Genomic DNA, 18,612 nt, shown 5'->3' with positions numbered 1-18,612 from the left:
TTCCTTTTCAGCCTGACTGTGCCCAGCCTGTGGCTTCTTGTCTGACATCTAGATTGTAGGCTTTTGGTACTTAGGGTTGTGTATTATTTGTTCAGAATTTGTACTGTGCCCGCTGTAATGAGTCTCTGGAATCTAGAATTTCCAGGCACTAAATATTACTAGAAGAGAAAGTAATTCTGGCTTTAAATACGATGTTTGAATCTCTCAGGTGGTCCTGAAGGCTGTTTACTTGGTTCTGAACCACGACATCAGTTCCCGGATTTGTGATGTGGCACTGAACATTGTGGAATGTTTACTGCAGCTTGGTGTGGTGCCCTGTGTGGAGAAGGTTCGGAGGAAGAGTGAGAACAAAGAAAATGAGGCCCCTGAAAAGAGACCAAGTGAAGGATCCTTCCAGCTTAAAGGGGCTGCTTCTGGTTCAGCTTGTGGGTTTGGGCCACCTCCAATTAGTGGAGCTGGAGATGGAGAAGAAGAAGGAGGTGGTGGAGGAAGTGGAGGTGGAGGAGGTGGAGGTGATGGAGGTGGTGGAGGAGGAGGGCCGTATGAGAAGAATGACAAAAAACAAGAAAAGGTTTGTCCTGTTTCTGTCTTTATGCAATTCCAAATGCACTGTAATGCCTGTTAGAATGCCCTTCTGTTTTGCTCTGGTGCTCACTTGGGGTTCCGCTGAGGAAACGTGATTAGCAATTCAAGTACTGTATCTACTCCAGAGAAACAGCTGCCAAAAATAGAGTTTGTGAGGCTGGCTTGGACATTTCCATTATCTTGTTAAAGTGTTTGAAACCCTCAATCACAGTGATTTTTTTTTTCAGGTTTATTATTCATAACTTGTAAAGGAAAAATGGAACCCAGCGTGTGAGCACAGTTTCTTTTATTTGATTACTAGAAGTCGTAAACTTTTCAGTATTGCTATGAGAATTGGATAAGAGCTTCTATATTGCTGACATCTGAAATTGCAACTTATAGTAATATAATGTCTAAGATATTTTAATAAGATGCTTGGTTTTCTACTTAGCCAAGCCAACTCTCTGTTTTTCAGGGTTAATTTTTTGAAGTAAGTTCTGATGGTTTTCATAGCAGCATGTAGGGACTTCACATTTTTAGCATAACTTTTTGATGGGAGCTGGAAAGGAGGGGGCTGGCCTCTAAACTTGAAAAATAATTGGAGTGAGCACTTTAAGAATAACTACTCAGTAATGGAGTGTCTGAGATGAGAAATGCAAGGCAGTTTGTTAGAAGTAAAATGCTAAGAAAATGCCAGTGGTTGTGCCAGGTTTACACACCGTCTTTCCCTCTGTGACCCTCAGGATGAAGGCCCATCTGTCAGCACCCATAGGCTGGCCCTCACAATGCTGATCAAAATTGTGAAGTCCTTGGGTTGTGCCTATGGTTGTGGGGAAGGACACCGAGGGCTCTCTGGAGACCGCCTGAGACTCCAGGTATTCCGGGAGAATGTAAGAGAATTAAAGCTCATTAAAGTGTACCCCCTTGTACTCTTGACATCAGCTGCTGAGATCGCTGCCTGTCCCCTCTGTAGCTTTCCCTGTATTGACAGTAAATGTGTTGCTTTTTTGCCCCAGCTCACAGACTGTGTTGCAGCCCAGCCGGAGCAGATTTTCAAGCTATAGTGTTGCCTTCCAGTCCCTGGGGCTCTCTAGGAGCACACCTGGGGCCCAGGGTGCTTCTGACCACCCCAGTGGATGGGTTGGGACAATACATGGGAGCAAATTCCATGTGTGAGCTGGTGTTAGCAATTTTTCACAGGACAGTACCCCAAAAGAGTAAGCTATTTACAAGAGATGCAGCTACCTTGGGCTGCCTGTGTAAATCCAGGAGTCTAAGGTGTAAGTATGTCCACCTTTCCTAATGGTGATTATGTCTGATTGCTGCTGGGCTGCTCCATCAGCTCCTGATAGTTGGAGTGCACTGTATTTGCACTATACTTGTTCTATTGTTCTGCAAGGAAGTAGAAGACCCACTTGTGCCCTTTGGAAGGATGTGGTGGGTCATCACTGCTGATTCCAGACAGTTTTGGTTCTGCCCTAGTTAAGACATGGGAAAGTTCCCAGAATGTAGTCCAGACATCAGATTTAATCCAGAAGAGTTTGTCTCCTTGAGATCAGTCAAACTCCCTGTTAAATGGGAGCATTTCAAAGGCCTTCTCAGTGCATGCCTCCTCCTCACCTTGTGTGCCTGCAGAAGGGAGCATTTTTCATGACTATAATTAGAGTTTACTAATCCCACGGGATGTGTGTGAACCAGATTCTTCTCAATGGCTTTGGTTAGCTTGAGCCATGCCAGCAGAGCTATAATTAGGTTCTGGGCTCTGAGGTTGATTTCTCAGAGATGGATTGGCTGCTCTGTATCCTTGCAGTGTCCTTGTGTTAGCTAGATTTCCAGGTACTGAAGGAATGGACACAATTGGACAAGATGAGGGTGAGAGAGTCCCAGTGGTAACAGTAGAAAGGTTGTGCACAGGGCACTGGTTGAAGAGGTACCATATTCATCACAATGTCAGTTAGGCTTTCCTGTTGGAGCTGAGCCAGTAAAACATTTAGACCTAAGCATAACATTAAGTATAAATGAGTAAGTCTCTTGGAACCAAAGTTTTTATCAGGCCCATTGAACTGAGGAAAATATTTTCCTACGTGTGTAAGTCTGCTGCATTTTCTGTGTGTTTGTCTGGCCAAACTTCTTTGCATGCACTATTTGTGTTGACTGCGTGGACAATTATGTCTGAGTGTACTGGAAAGTTAAGCACCCTATTGTAGCTAACAGGAGAGTTCATATTTCCCATAGAGAAGGTATTTTAGATTCTTTCAGCTCCAGGCTGCATGGGGTCCCACTAGGATGGATAGTTTTGCGATAAGAAGTTGACAATTAACAGCTTTTAAGTAAAAAGTTAGTGTTTTGTATGATGTAAATTGGTCATTGGGTATAGGTGTTTTCAGTAGGTTGAGTCGGAGCTGGAGGGTGAAAATCAGGTGCCTAAGGCTAAGACCGTGTTCCACCAAGGCACTGTACATTGACAGAGGTGGCACATTCCCAGTTCATTTACATCCAGTGAGATTTTACTTTGGGATTGGACAGAGGAAGAGAGGACTTGACATAAAGCCACCACGAACTGTATCACCACCTCAGACAGTGGCCCCATACTGGTGCACTCTCTTTTGTGCTGAATTTCTTTGGCTGCAGAGATGAACCTGTCTTGTTATGGGGCCATTCAGAGACAGGAGAGCACTGGCTAAGTGCAAAATTACCTTGCTCTTGCTAGCAAAACTTGAGCATGTACTTTGATGTGATATGATTTGATGGATGCTCTTGCAGGCCCAGAACTGCCTCACGAAACTCTACAAACTGGATAAGATGCAATTCCGGCAGACTGTGAGAGATTATGTGAACAAGGACTCTCTCAATAACGTGGTGGATTTCCTGCATGCTTTATTGGGATTCTGCATGGAGCCAGTCACTGATAGTAAGTATACCTGGCATCAGAAACTGTCACTTCTTTGTTCTTAAATTGTGCCATCAGAAAGAAGCCATATTCTTGTCTTTTACAAACTACAAAATGTGATTTGCTGTTCTCAGAATATATGAACTGTATCCTTAGTCAGGGGAGTTGGACCACATTGGATCTGACCACGCAGTGATCGTGCCTGGAGATCTTGTAGCACACAGTGCACCTGAAATTGAAGGGCTCCCTTTGATTCATCCTATCTCTTGTGAATGGCACTCCACAGAAGAGTTTTTCTTTAAATGATGCCTCAGGCAGGAAGTTTTCTGCTTCATGAAATGCCAAGGCACCAGGTGGAGTGTTTAATACACTGTTTCTTCTGAATGGAGATATATAATTGAGCTTTAAAACCCTCTGTGGTGCCTCAGATGAGGCAGTAAGCAGCAAGAATGGCTTTGAATGAACAAGAATATGGACACACAGATGCATATACCTGCAGTTACAAATGTGCATGCATGTGTGTGTATAAGAGGGATTGAGGATTTTTTTTTTAAGTTAGGAAAATCGTGTTCTAATAGGTGTTATATTAGAACAATCAAACATTTATGCTTGGTCACTGCATGAAACAACAGTTAAGGGTGACCGTTTACAGAGTAGGAATAGCTCCTCTGAAACACTTGGGGAGTCTGACTAATTAGTTAGCCTATCTTTGATGCCAAGAGTTTCAGAGAAAGCATCAAAGAACATTACATAGCCAGCTTTCATGAAGAAGATTCCCATAGAATCCCAAGACATTTTCCTAAGAATTCATCAATTATTGACTGGCTTATTCTTTGAAGCATGGCAGCTCATGCAGCTCTTGAAAGTCTTTTCTATCATCTGAGGAAACTGGGATGTTTTTTGAAATTCATGTAAATGCGTAATTCTTTTTGAGTCTTTCTGAGAGCTTTGTGTCCTTGTGTACCTTCCAAAAAAAGCATTGCTTTTCTTCAGAAGATTTTCATTTCATGGGTGTTGTCACTTTTCTGCTTAATCAAACATCTCTTATCCCTTAGAATAGTAACTAGAAAAGCTGGAGTTATTGTTCAAATTTTAAGCCTTATTCTGCACTTCTCTAAATGTGAGATGTGGATTAAACAAAGCTAGAATTGTCCTGATATTTTCAATCCTTTTTCATAATACAGCTATTTCTGGGAAACGTTCATACTTATCATTTATTTTAGCCTTTGCTTCTGCTATATTTTTGTGGGGTGGGATTGTGAGAACTGAGCGTAGGATATTAGGTGGGGATGTGTCCTTGTCTCATGTATCGTAGTCCCTTTACATGTGTCTTGAAGTCCTCTCTTTTAAACTGCTCCCAACAAGATGGCTTGCTTATACTTGAATTTTACAGATAAGGCTGGATTTGGGAATAACTTCACCACAGTGGACAACAAGTCTACAGCCCAAAGTGTAGAAGGTATTATTGTGAGTGCCATGTTCAAGTCATTGATCACTCGCTGTGCATCCACCACACATGAGCTCCACAGCCCAGAAAACCTGGTAAGCACTTGATACCACTTTAATGAAGTTACTTTTTCACTTGGGTGTCATGAGTGAGACTATACAGTGAATAATTCATTCAGTTTAGCCAAATGTGTGTAGCAAGTGATGCAGTCACAGCTGAAAAATTATATAAAATGTGATGTCCCTTATGCATGTCTGGCTTCGCACCTGGGAACTTAAACAGCAAAAATGTTGTGCAGTCTGAATGAAAATTTCTTCTCTGTTCAAGCAGCTTCTCTGTTGTTCCAGATGGATAAGTAGCATAGTCTGGAGGGATAAATGAATGAGAAGAGCAATGGCATTCTGGTTTGTATCAGCAATAGTGTGGCCAGCAAGTCCAGGGCAGTGATTGTCTCCCTGTGCTGGGCACTAGTGAAGCTGCATCTCAGAACCTGGGGTCTGTTCTGGGCCACTCACCCAAGAAGGACTCTGAGGTGCTGCAGAGAAGGGAAATGGGGCTGGGAAGGGGTCTGGAGCACATGTCTTATGAGGAGCAGCTGAGGGAAACGGAGTTACTTAGCCTGGAGAAAAGGAAGTTCAGGGGAGATCATCTTGCTCTCTACAACTTCCTGACTGGTGGTTGTAGCAAGGTGTGGGTCAACCTTTTGTTCCAGGTAAAAGTGACAGGACAAAAGGAAATGGTCTCACGATGCATCAGAGGAGGTGTACATTAGATACTGAGAAAAATTTCTTCACTGAAATAGGAGGTCGGGTACTGGAACAGGCTGCTCAGGGGAGAGGTGAAATCACTGTCCCTGAAAGAATTTAAAACATATGTGAATGTGGAAACAGGGCATGGTTTTTTGGTGGACTTGACAGTGCTGTTAATGGTTGGATTCAAGGGTCTTAGCAGTCATTTCCAACCTCAGTTACTCTATGATTCTAAGACCATAGCTGCCATGAAGCAACTTTCAGCAAAGTCAAATGCAGCTCACTTGGTTAACCACATGGCCCACTGGTGCCAAACTATGTGAATTACTGAACAGCAGCTTGGTAGATCTTCCCAAGGTTTAGACAGACATTCAATTTACTGAACATGTGGAGGGAAGGAAAGTGTTGCTTTTTGCTATGTATGTGCTGTCTTCCCAGAGCAGGCAGTAGACTGGATGACATGAGCTCTCTTCTTCCGAATTGGTGTACTCTAGCAGCTAGACTCAGGCCACCTCCTTTATTATCAGAAATTAGGAGTTTTCATGGAAGCAAATGAGAAACATTCTTGTATTCCATCCTTACAGCAGAGCTGTAGAGCCCTGAAGTCCAGGTAAAGGGGCAGAAATGCTCTGTGAGGTGAATGGAGTAGAAGAAGGAAAACCACATTAACGCTTTAAACCAGCAGAGTTGTCTACCTATGTCCAAATCCTCTAGTTCTTACGGATATTCCTCCTTTGGAATGTTTCTCACAAGAGATTATTTGGTGGCATACAGAAAAACATGCCCCATTATCGAAGCTAGATTAGGAGAACCAAGTGTAAATTTTTCTAATAAATTGTGTATCTTTCTAGACCCTATTTTAGTGTATAAGGGGAAACTTTTCCCTTAGGGTAACACTGTTAATTGTGCCTGTATGGAGGATACAGCATGTAAGAGCATGTGTGCAGATTTGTTACTGCTTTGTCATTTCTTTAAAGTCAATCTTGTGGTCAATATCTTACTTTTTAAAAAAGTCTTAACCAGGATACAGGTGCAATTATAAGCTTGTTGGGTATTTTGTTGTTATTGTTTTCCTTTACTTGTTGCTGGGAATTTTCAGAATAGTCCGAAGTCTTTCAGGAAAGCTCACAGATCAAAAATCAAGCCCTGTAAAACTGTTCGCGCCATCCCCTTGCCCTCAGATATAGAGGTGGTTTGCACATCACAGATGTGTATGTTCAGAACTAAAAAGGGCCTTGAGTGTAGGAGGTAGGTTGGAGAATGAGTGAATCATTCCTTTCTCTTCATATGATGTGAAGCTCTAAAATAATGAAAAAAAATCCAGAGACACCCACTGGTTCTGAAAAAAACATGCAATTGTTTGTATTCTACATCCTCTCACATACATCTGAGATATTTCATGCCTTTTAAGTTTGTGGTCTAGATGAATGGTATAAAACAAACTTTAAGTCATCTTTGTAGCTCCCTCATTTCACAGGTCTTTTAGCCTCTGATACCTCTCCATCTGCTGCAGATCATCCCATTGCAGATCATGTTCCATAATAATGCTCCTCCTGTCTGCTTCTTCTGAGTGCACTATGAGTTTCTAGCCAAAACCCACGAACCATATACCTGAAGAGTAGATCACACAACAGCCAGAGGAGAAGTAATGGTCTGGTGAAGTACCTCAGAAAGTATTGACTCTCAGTGTTTGTTTAGAAACTGCAGACTGAATTTGTTCTTTTTCATGATGTCTTGCTGCTCAGGGCTTGTACTGTGACATCCGACAGCTGGTCCAGTTTATCAAGGAGGCTCATGGGAATGTCTTTCGGAGAGTGGCACTCAGTGCCCTTTTGGACAGTGCTGAAAAGTTAATACCAGGAAAGAAGACAGAGGAAGCAGAGCAAGAGCCAAAACCTTCTGGGAGCAAAAGGTGGGTGTCAGGAGGGAGAAGGTGAATGACTGACTTGCATATGACTCTATGACTGTCTGTGCTCTACATAAATATAGAACGTCCGAGAGATTGTTTTATCCTTGTAGCATGTCAGTTCTTGATGTACAGACTTGGGCTGTGGCAGCAGCCTTCTTTAAAATTTAATGATCTGAGAATGCAACAAATTTGCAGAGTAAAGCATTGGCAGTCTCTTATAAGAAGCATAAGAGAATGGTGCTCTGGAAACACTGGGTTAAAGAGAGGTTAAAAGAACTAAGAAGCGTGGTGTCACTCCCAAAACACTCAGTGAATATACTTTTTAATATGCATCACATCCTTTGGGATGTGTACCTATTTTTCTGACAGGTAAACCCTGGTAAGTAAAACAAGTCCCAGAAGAAATCTAATGCTGACATGCTTCTTTAGCGAAAATAAATTTCCTCTGGTGCTTTGAGGAATTTGTCTTATTAAAATGTTGGTAAGAAGGATTAAGAAAGTTGAAAAGGTCCTGAAAACCTTGGCTATGCTGCTAAGAGCTGATGCCTCTTTTGGGAATAATGTGTATTTAGAGACACTAAGTTGCTAAGGGGAGGGTACATCTCTAAAGCTACTTTGCAAGTTTCCAAATGCACTTCTGTGTGATGACCATGAGATGGGCCATCCATTTCCTTCGGCTGATGATTTATCTTGTGTGTGTAGATCTGAGGCAGGAAGTGTCATCATTGACAAAGGCCAGGCCTCAGCTGCCCCTGATGAATGCCGGAGTTACGTCTCAAGCCGCCCCATGCAAACTCCAGAACAGTAAGTAAATATTGAATTGTTCCATGTGTCAGTGCCGGCAGCTTCCTCCTGGGGTTAGCACAAATGGACAGGATAGCAGACTTAGGTGTTTGGATGGTACAACAAACTGTTGAGTGTCTACACAGGAGCTACTGCAAACAACCGGGTAATGCCTGTTGTCAATGGCAATGGTCATTTCAGTGGCAGTGGTTTTCAATTTCAGTGGTAATGGTAATGCCTCTTTTCAACTGGACCCATCCTGGTTTTGATAGGGAAACAGCAGAGATTTTCAAATGACAATAGATTTGTCAATATTGTGTACCATACTGCCATAGCATGTTAATTCCTCAGAGATTTAACCACAAGCTTTGTGCGTACTCCTGGGTGTGATGATTTTATTAATTTTCAACTTCCAAGTTGTTACTAAGGGTCATTAATGCTTCAGTGAGATCCAGCCCATTCCTGACCTACCTTGGGCACGTAGTCTCCAAAGATTGCTGTAATTCCCTCTTGAGCGCAGGGAATCAACCTGCTGTTGGCATTGTACAATTGAAAGCTATGCCCAAAGAATTCTGCCATTTACTGTTGAATTAAACTTAAGCAATACTCTTAAGGATTTTAGGAAATTGTACAAATGGCCACCGGTCCCTAAGTAATTTTGGTCAAGTCATTTAACTCCTCTGAAAACGTGTCTGTCTTGTTAAAGAGCTGCATGAAGACACAAGGGCCCAGAGCTCTACATCACATATTCTCCTGCCTTAACTGAGCCTGCAAAGTCTCACTGTGTCTGAGACAGCAAGGATAACACAAAACCTTTTACTGCTCTGCAGGATTGCAGCAAGTTGTTCCTCTCTGAGCCCTGCCATAGCTGTGGAACATCTCAAGAATATAGTAAAAAAAAGTTGTCTCAATTCCAGTACTTAATGAGAAGCTTCACAAATGACTGTCATGATGTCCTAATGCTTTCTGGTACAAATGCTTGTAGAAATTACTAATGTGGTCTTATAAATGTAGTTAATTTTGACTTAAAGAAGGTTGTTTACTTTCATATATAGAAACTAAAAATTGGAATGACCTGTTCAATGGATGTTATGAATGGAGAGGAGAGCTTAAGTCCAGCCTTTGTCTCAGATTTCTGGCAGTAATTCTTTTTAGGGGTGACCTGCACCCCAGAGCGCTCTCACTCCTCAGGTTCTTAATAACGGCCAATTAGGTCTATTACATGAATTATTTATTTAATAGACACAAATTTAACTGTCATAAGACTTTAACAGATTACTTACTACACAGGATAAACAAAAGAAACACTACTAGTAGATGAGCAATTCAGTGGACTATAATAATAAGGTACCTATATTACAGCTGGAGAAGAAATACTATAGATTAGGATTCAATGTATCTTACCATCCAGTTTCTAATGGGACATACATAAAAAATCTTTTGCTCTCAATTTCTGGAGAAGTAATCACAAAGAAGATTCTTTCAAGCTTGGGGAGCCCTACACATTTCCAGGGATGGAATGTGGATGAGACTTCTGCCTCCATAAAAATTTGTGTAGCTTTTATAGTTGTGAAGTAAAGTGTCTCTTAGTTAATGATTCCTCGCTTATCTCTTTACATCTCACTCTCAAGGCGGGGGATGTTCATTGTCACCTGGGGGGTCTCACTGCTTTGGCACCAGAGATAACCCACACTGGGCACATGCTCAAAAGGGAGTTATGTCACCCACGTGCACCAGCTGATGGACAGAGCAGATAAGCTTTCTGTGGTGGTGGTGGGAACAACATTCTGGCACAGTGGACAAGCTCCTAAGGGTAGAAAAGATGGTTATTTTGTGTCTTGAACAGTACTGGGTGTGTTCCCAAGCTTCTGTCCCACTAAGAACAGTATATTTGGAATTCAAAATGAAACAACCTCAAGTAATAGAGAGGTTAGGAGGGGGCTGCAGAAGGGAGGTCTCATTTCCCTGAGCATTCAAACCTCACTGAAAAACAGTTCATGCTTTGCATACCTTCTGTTCCAGCGATGAGCAAAACCAAGGGGGCAATCTGGGACGCAAGGACTTCTGGAGAAAGATGTTCAAGTCACAAAGTGCAGCCAGTGACACCAGCAGCCAATCTGAGCAGGATACATCTGAGTGCACCACTGCTCACTCTGGAACCACCACGGACAGGCGCTCCCGCTCTCGCTCCCGACGGATCTCCCTTCGAAAGAAACTCAAACTTCCCATAGGTAAATGTATGTCTCTTTCTGTTCTATATACATATTGCATGTGCAGAGAAATACAGCTAGATATAGCTGTCTTGAGAAATACTGCAGAACAGTTCCTTATTGTCCGTGTATTCTCCCAGAAGGAGCTGTGATTTGCTGTTCTCTCTATTTTACCAGTGTGGAAAAGGGAAATGTAAGCAATTTGCCAAAGATACCAGGGGATATTTTTGCCAAAATAATTATTGAAACTTTTCCCCCAAAGTAGTAGGCTAGTACTGTAATCTCTCAGGCACTGTTCCTGTATGTAGAAGAGAAATATTCCAAATTAACATTTGTTAGACAGAGAATATATCTGTTACAATTCCCAGGACCTGGCTTTGCATGGTAGTTAATACGTGGTTACATGTATTATGCCTTATGCTTTTTTCCAATTTTCCCATGCCTTAGAGTGCCCACTGTGGAGAAATATACTGAAATTTCTAAGAAATAGGTTCTTCTAGAAATAATTTCTAGATTTGTACTGAGTGGCTTATTCTGTAACAGGGAATTGGCTGAAGCGCTCCTCCCTCTCCGGCCTGGCTGATGGAGTGGAAGATCTGCTAGATATCAGCTCTGTCGACCGTCTCTCCTTCATCAGGCAGAGCTCCAAGGTAAATGTGTCCGGCTGGATTACAGAGAGCTTGAAAAGGCAGGATCTGGCTGGTTTTAGCTGCACATGGGTACATTATTATTCAATATAGACTTTGCAGCTAACGAGACTTGTCACTGAAGTCTCCAGAGTAGAGCCATGGGAATTTGACGCTGGACTTTTGTAACTCATGGTGAAGACTAGGTTAAACTTACAGTGTACTGGTGAGTCTGCTCTGGTGTGCTGAGAGGGAAGTGCAGGCTCTGTCAACACACTTAAGCTTTAATTTTTGGTCACACTTCTCCTTCCTTCTTTGTCCTTTCACAGCCTCTCAAGAAAGATCAATCCTTTAAGCAGAAAGCTTAAAAGATGAAGCGCTTCAGCGTATGTAAATCTGTGCAGCCTCAGTTGTGTTGCTCTGGTGACCCTTGCAGCCCTTCTGTAGATGTTTATGTCTAACCAGTGAGCCCAAGAGCCCGTGCTGTGGCACAGGCTGTGACCAGCCCCTCTGTCCCTGCACAGGTGAAGTTCACCAGCGCAGTGAAGCTGTCTGAAGGAGGGGGGCCAGGAGGAGGCCTGGACAACGGGCGAGACGAAGAGGAGAATTTCTTCAAGCGTCTTGGTAAATGGCGCACCTGCCGAAGACACCCATCCAAGCTTCATCACACAGAAGAAAAAGATGGTTAGAAATCAGGGTTCTCGTCTCCTTTTTTTCTTTCTTTTTTTATTCATTTTTAAAATATGTTTCTTTCTGTATTTTTAGCCCTTTCCCTTTTTTCCTGCTTTCGCCATGGTTTTTGTCTCCATTGTAGCCTTCTCCAATTTTTTAGTCTTTGTAAATGTTTTCTTTTCCTTACTTCTTTCTTTTATTTTGATTTAGAAAAAAGCTCTGGTGAATTTTTTTTTTCTAGAAAAAATCAGGCTAACCAAATAAATTATACAATGCAACATTTGGGCTTTTAAAATCAAATTAAATTCGGTCAATACACTTGAAAAATTAATGCTTGCTTTAAAGAACTTATTCAGTTCAAAATTAGGTGTGTAAATCTTCTGTTGTCCAATACAACAATTCCATCAGTTTTTTGTTTAGTTTTGTTTTTTCAATTTGTGACTATTTGACGGTTTTAGCAGATATCAGCACAGAAATGGAAAACCCTACACAAACCTTGTTGTAATTATCTCTTTTCTTCTGTGTTTGCATGTCTAGTCTCTGCATACCATTCGTTAGGGATGCTGTCCCTTTTTCTTTGCACACAACATAATAATAAAAACACTCCTTTTCCAGAGAAATGTATTTAATTGTTATGTATTTTCAAAGTCAGCAGTGTCTAAAAAGTGCCTTTCTGAATAATACAAGGTCATGGTATAATCTGTTTTATCTATATCATGCAGTCATTGACATGCTCATGTCAGCTCAAAGCACATCCTTCTTGTCAGGGGGATAACCATGTATCTTGAAGTTCTGTTACTTTTTTTTAAGACAACACGACCGGATTCCCAAAAACACACAAATACTAGTCAGTTTTATTTTTTAGCACGATTTCTGTAGTTTTACAATATGCTACATTTTTTGGCATTATGTTTGGTTTTCTTCACTTTGACATTGCATTGTGTGTATTTTGCCATCACCTGTCCCAGGCCTGCAATGTAATGCATGTAAGGAATTTTTAAGGCAAGTGATACTTGCAAAATATAAGATAATATATATATTGTCACTGTAAACTGTTCGTTATCTGCCACTGGTGAGTGGTGGTGCTTTTCAGCTAGCTCCTAGATGGAAAGTGTTGTTCCTTGGTGAGAATGCATCAGTTCAGCACCTTGTTGTAGTCTGGTAGCATTCCCCAGCAGTAGGAGGAATTAGTTTCTTCATCCACTGCTTTGTGCTGAAGTAGGTATGAAATACTTCCACCATATTTCCTCCCAGCTCTCACTGGTTAAAAATGGCCAAGGGGCAGTGAGAACTTTACGGACTGCCACAGCTGTTTCTGAAGTGTGCCTGTGAGATGACCTTCATATTTTGTTGTAGAAAATAATTTTTTTTTAAATCTTGCTAATACAAGAGTGATATAAGTTTTTAAGGCAAAGTGTGACGGTTAAGGAAGTTGTATCACTGTATTTACAAGGATCTTGATACACAGTGAAAGCCACGTAGCCTTGGCAAAAATAATTGTATCTGCCCTGTGTATGTCTGTGCTGTGCACAGAGATATCGATGTGAGGCCTGTATAACCCAGTAGAACAGCAACAGTACACTGAGCCTTCAGATTTCCCATGCTTCTCTGTCTTCCATACAGATGATCAGTTTTTCTGTGCTTAGCAAGGAGAGAATAAAAACCTTCTAGTGGTGGATGGGTGTACTGTTAAATCCCTCAAGATCTGATCCTAAAGCAATATATTGGAACCTCTCTCTGCCTTCTCATTTTTGTCATTCACGGTGTTATGCTATTACTTTGCTCATGTTTTTTTTCCATGTGGTGTTTCCTCTTGTGTTTTTGGGTTTTTTAACAGTAGACCAAATTTAAGAGGAAATGGATAAAGGAGAAATAAATTACATCAAAAATTATAAAATGTAGAATAGTTTGTGACATCATTTATGAACTGTAATGATCTTCATCATGATTTATCATGTAGACCACTGGAAATTCTGTGTTATATATGTATGTAAGCATACATATGTCAGTGTATCTGTATGTGTACATATGTATACATATATATACACATATATATTCACACATTCATGTGTAAAAATATTTATTTTAATGATCTTTTTTACCTATACTAAGAGCAAAGCACATAGACATGTATACAGATACAAAGCATTTTAAATGAGACCCATCATGTTCCTTTGGGCACTGACTGAGGACGCTGTGAGTGACCACAGAAGTTGTCAGGGTGTTCAAGGCACAGCATCTCAGGCTTGCTCTGAAGGATGAGCTCGTGGTCACAGGTGGGGCAGAAGCTTGTGTGTCCTCCTGCATTAGGAAATGGTCTCTGCTCTTTGGGCTAGATGTTCTGCAGGCCTGAGTCACATGAATTAGGTCAGTGAGGGCTGCCGTGATCTCACCAAGGCTACTCCAGGGTGAGCATCACAGGGGACAGTTGCCAGCTGCCTCTGAAGAATTGTCTTGTAAAGCTTCAGCAAAATGCAAGGTATGCCACTGACTCAGATGGACAAAAGCTCTGCTAGCTCTGTATAAGGGTGGGTTAGGGACATGCCTTAGGCAAGTTTCTGTTCTTTATTTCGTACAGGCACAGACTTAACAGGGCCCTGAATAGGAAACATTTGTTTGTGCCTCAAATGAGTTAGTGTTATGACAGTTATAGCAGGAAGGCTCAGGTAAGATATATAAAAGCTATAAGGAAACAAAAGGACTTGGAAGGATGTCTGTGCCTGCTTGCATGTGTAAGTGTTCTACTTGTTCTTTCTGCTTGTTTTGATCCATTTCAGTGAAATATTTTCCCAACATAGGAACATTTTGTTGCTGGTGACTAGGTACAGCTTCATTGGAGAGAAAAAAATAGACAAGGAATTTGTAAAGAAGTCTCTTGAAATTTGATATACCTCTGTCTTCAAGGGAAAAGTGAAGATCTACATTGTCATTTTCTGTTGTGACATTTTTTATGGTGCATAAATGCTTTCCAAGTAATTCTAGGGAGTGCATGCCCAAAACACTGTGCAAGAGAACTTTGACTTTCAGCTGTTCTTCTTTCCTGAAGTAGTCAAAAAGTCTTGAAGAGCTGATGTTTTTATTCTTGTCTTTCAAATAATCTATGTTTAAAACCAATTTTGAATTCTTCACTCCGTGCTCTCTTCTTCAGTGCTTTATCCTTCAGTGTTCTGTAAACTTTTGTACTTTCAGATGTAAACAGGGAGAGGATTATGGGCAACGGCAAAAATCCCAGAAACTGACTCTCCTTTTTTTGACCAAACATTTTTGCCTTGAAACAGCTTTCCTTATTTCTAATCTCTGTCTTTCTACCATTCTCTCAACTCTGGGTCCCAACTGCAATAGAGATCTTCTGCACTAGAAGTGCTAATTTGGATTAGTTGATTTGTGATGTGAATTCTATACATAGAGTTTAAACTTGTCTTTGAAGTGGGATGCCATCTTCATTTTTGAATGGAACTCTTTTCCATCCCAAAGTGTACAAGGCTCTCTTCAAGGGAGAGAGGCTGGAAGGATGCTATCTAGGAGCTGAGGCCAGTCTCACTTTCCTCTTTTCTCTTGTGGTAATTGCAGATATATGCCTGAAAAAAGGACAGTGCTTGATTTCCACACGTTCACTACTGATTTTTCTGTCCTAGTAGATGATATATTACTAAATTGGTGCATGAGAAATAAGGGTTATATGCATGCTGCACTTTAAAGTAAACTTAAAGGCAATAGGGAATTAAGGTAGGAGATTATTAGGGAAAAAAAGACTAAGCGAGATGATCTGTATTAAAGAGGTGGGGAGGAAAGACAACATCCTAGTTCACCTGTACTGGAGTAGGTCCTGGGCTTCCACACTGAGTATGGTGGAACTATTCTGGGCAGATATCAGTATGACCAATACCAGAATCTAACTAGTTGTGTATCTATTTCATGGAAGCTCATGAATGTTGTAAAAATGAACCTGTTGTCTTCAAGATAACACAAGGAGAGTAAGGGATTTACACTAAGACTGTACTCATCAAGATTTTTGTTCCCCATTTTTTACTGGTGAGAGACCGTGTTCCCTTCTCTCTACCCCTCCCTGCATCCCCTCTGTACTCTCCACCTCTTTAGGTTGCCATAGCTTTGATGATCACTTGACCTCCAAACAAGAAGGAGGAAAATCCAAGAACGTTGTGAACCTGGGAGCAATCCGCCAAGGCATGAAGCGCTTTCAGTTCCTGCTGAACTGCTGTGAGCCAGGCACTATCCCTGATGCCTCCATTCTGGCAGCAGCTCTAGATCTTGTAAGTCACTGTTGGTCTGTTGTTACTTGCTGGGAGCATGTGTGTATGTGGTGGTCCACCATCAGTCACTAACTAATGCTCTTCGTGCCCCACAGAAAGAATGTAAAGCATCACTGAAAGGTCAGCTAGTGGTGGTGGTGTTAAGTGGAGCTTTAGCATCTGTGAGTGGACAAGTTTGCAGACAAAATGGATCCTTTTATTACCTGCTTCCCCATAACTATGTTATTGCCAGTGCAAAGCTTGTATTGTTGTCTTCATGCTTTGCTCACATTCTGTTTCTGCTCCTAGTGTCAGTCTACAGAGTAAGGATTGAAGATTGGATAACTGCTTGGAGAGGTGCAGGAATTCCACTCTCGAGTTCTGACAGAGTTATAAGTACATTAGTCACCAGAGCCAGTCAGTGGAAAAAAAAAAAATCAGTGTGTGTGTGCTTTTAAATGTGGATATTGCTGATATGCCAGTGACACAAAGTGACACAAATCAGTCCCTTCCTGATATTCTGTATCTCCTTCCTTCCTTCTTATCCTTGCAGTTTTGTTGTTTAGCAATCTTTCCCATTATTTAAACTGTGGCCTTCAGCCTGTGATTCATGAGCCAGTGGGGCTCTGTGAGATGTTTATGTGACAAGCAAGGAGCGTGACAAATACAACTATGAAAAACTGACCAAATATTAGCAATTTCTCTGCATGCTGCTTTTCTACTTCCTTCCATAAGTGTTTGGCTGTGTGCAAGCTGAAAAAAGATTGAAAAGCACTGCTCTCAGAGCATTCACATGCTCTCTATCCTTTTTCTTTCCACGCCCCACCTCTCACCTGTGTGACTGCTGTGCCATTTGTGCTCAAATTCAGCTTCTTTTCTCACTGCTGGAGGTGTCAGGCTCATGGACTCTGCCTTCCTGCTAGTGCTGAGCCCTGACCTTTGCTGCACTACCTGTTCATGGCTGTAGGGATGTTATGCTCTGTGCCCCACTCCTTTGCACCTTCATCTTTACCTTGCATACTTGGTCTGCAGATACAAGCACGTCTGCATTAGTGTTGGTCTGGAGTTGCTGTTGTTGTCAGTTCCCATCTAGCTCTGCTGTTTGGAGTGTTCGTCATCCATCTTCCCACAGACACAGGTTCCATTCACTGTTTCCCACACTTCCTGCCAGAGGTTGTTGTTCCTCTGGATGGAAGCTGTGGATGCAGTGGCTGATAGAGTGGGTCTTACCAGTCAGGGTTGCAGTGAGCTCAGAAGGTGGCTTGCAACCTGCTGATTGTGCAACACCTAACTTCAGTCTTCAAGGTTTCCAGTCTGCCACCCCATTGAAACTTCTACACTTAACAGAGTTAGTAAGGTGTAAGGTACATGAGCAGGAAGAGCTCATTCCTAGCAATTTTGTCACTGGGATCTTTCTGAAGATGCACTACTCTGTGATCTGATAAATCAGATGATAAAATGGGGTTTGGCAATTATGTCCCTATTGCCTGTAAGTGTCCTCCTTAATTTTTAAATTTCCCAAATGCCTAAGTACAGACCAGCTTATTCTGTGCCCATGCAGGAAGTCAGCTGGAAACTACCAGTCAGAATGAACTGTTTGAAGATGTCTAAATTCCAGAGCTGACTTTTACAAACTAAAATGTAACTGTCTCTCCATTCCACTGAATGATGCAGACAATTTTGGTATTGGAATTTCTAAAAGGTCTTCAGCTAAAGATGAAGGAAGCCTTGCTTAATTATAGCCTTGGGAGACTCCAAGTACCTTTTCAGTTGGCATTTTGTCTACAAAGTATTGGAGATGCATAGAAGTTAGGCAGTCACATGCAGGGTATATTTAAAAAAATGACAGCCTGTTATCTCAGTGTATTGGTTAATGGCAATGGAAAATTCCCACGTTATATATCAGTAGAGTACACCCAAAAGGAAGCATTCTGGGTGTTTTAACTTCTGTTTTTAGGCTTTTGAAGTAATAGTTTGAATCATGTCTGATGCAAATGAAAAGATTCTTAAGTCATTTTATCCAGCCTAGTTGCTAAGGCAGCCTTTAAAAAATGAAAGGCAAACCATTCCAGTTTCAGTTCTTCCATAATTTTTCAGAGCACGCTTTTTCATGCAGGTTTGCACAATTCTATTCTTACAACAACTTTGAAATCTTTTGATCAGCCTGGATGTTTGTATGAGTTTGCCACACTGATTTAAAGAATTAGAAGAGTGAAACAAATGATGCATCCTTATGGAGCTAATAATTTTTTGTGTATTAAAATGAGTGTTGCCTTAGGTTTAGCAGCTATGCAGTTAACATCTTTTCCTAGAAGCAGCATCCATACTTGAATAAATTTTTAAAACTACAATCAAGATATGGATGTGCAAACATTCAGTGTTAATTGACACATTGCAGACAGCTTCATCTTTATGTCCCCAGCTTAAATCCAGACTTTGCAATAGCAAAATTGATTTACTTTGGGATATTTCAGTCTATGCTTAAGTTAGTGTTGAGGGTTCCAATAAACTG

The 18,612-nt window shown here is 41.3% G+C and overlaps 1 protein-coding gene across 1 annotated transcript in view; it reads left to right on the top strand.

Moving 5' to 3' along the window:
• Positions 1–18,612, top strand: part of UNC80 (unc-80 homolog, NALCN channel complex subunit) — a 129,139-nt gene that overhangs the window by 30,468 nt on the left and 80,059 nt on the right. The window contains exons 13-22 of the mRNA XM_066189462.1: positions 209–571; positions 1,308–1,454; positions 3,328–3,475; positions 4,848–4,996; positions 7,396–7,562; positions 8,262–8,363; positions 10,365–10,573; positions 11,096–11,202; positions 11,703–11,802; positions 15,949–16,121. Coding sequence (XP_066045559.1) covers positions 209–571; positions 1,308–1,454; positions 3,328–3,475; positions 4,848–4,996; positions 7,396–7,562; positions 8,262–8,363; positions 10,365–10,573; positions 11,096–11,202; positions 11,703–11,802; positions 15,949–16,121 — 1,665 coding nt within the window. The remainder of the gene's footprint in view (positions 1–208; positions 572–1,307; positions 1,455–3,327; positions 3,476–4,847; positions 4,997–7,395; positions 7,563–8,261; positions 8,364–10,364; positions 10,574–11,095; positions 11,203–11,702; positions 11,803–15,948; positions 16,122–18,612) is intronic.

The sequence above is a fragment of the Chamaea fasciata genome, unplaced genomic scaffold (assembly GCF_029207755.1).
Source record: "Chamaea fasciata isolate MVZ Bird 193981 ecotype frontalis unplaced genomic scaffold, bChaFas1.0.hap1 SCAF_8, whole genome shotgun sequence".
NCBI lineage: Eukaryota > Metazoa > Chordata > Aves > Passeriformes > Sylviidae > Chamaea > Chamaea fasciata.
Note: the sequence above shows the minus strand (reverse complement) of the source record. Positions and strands in the feature narration are given on the sequence as shown.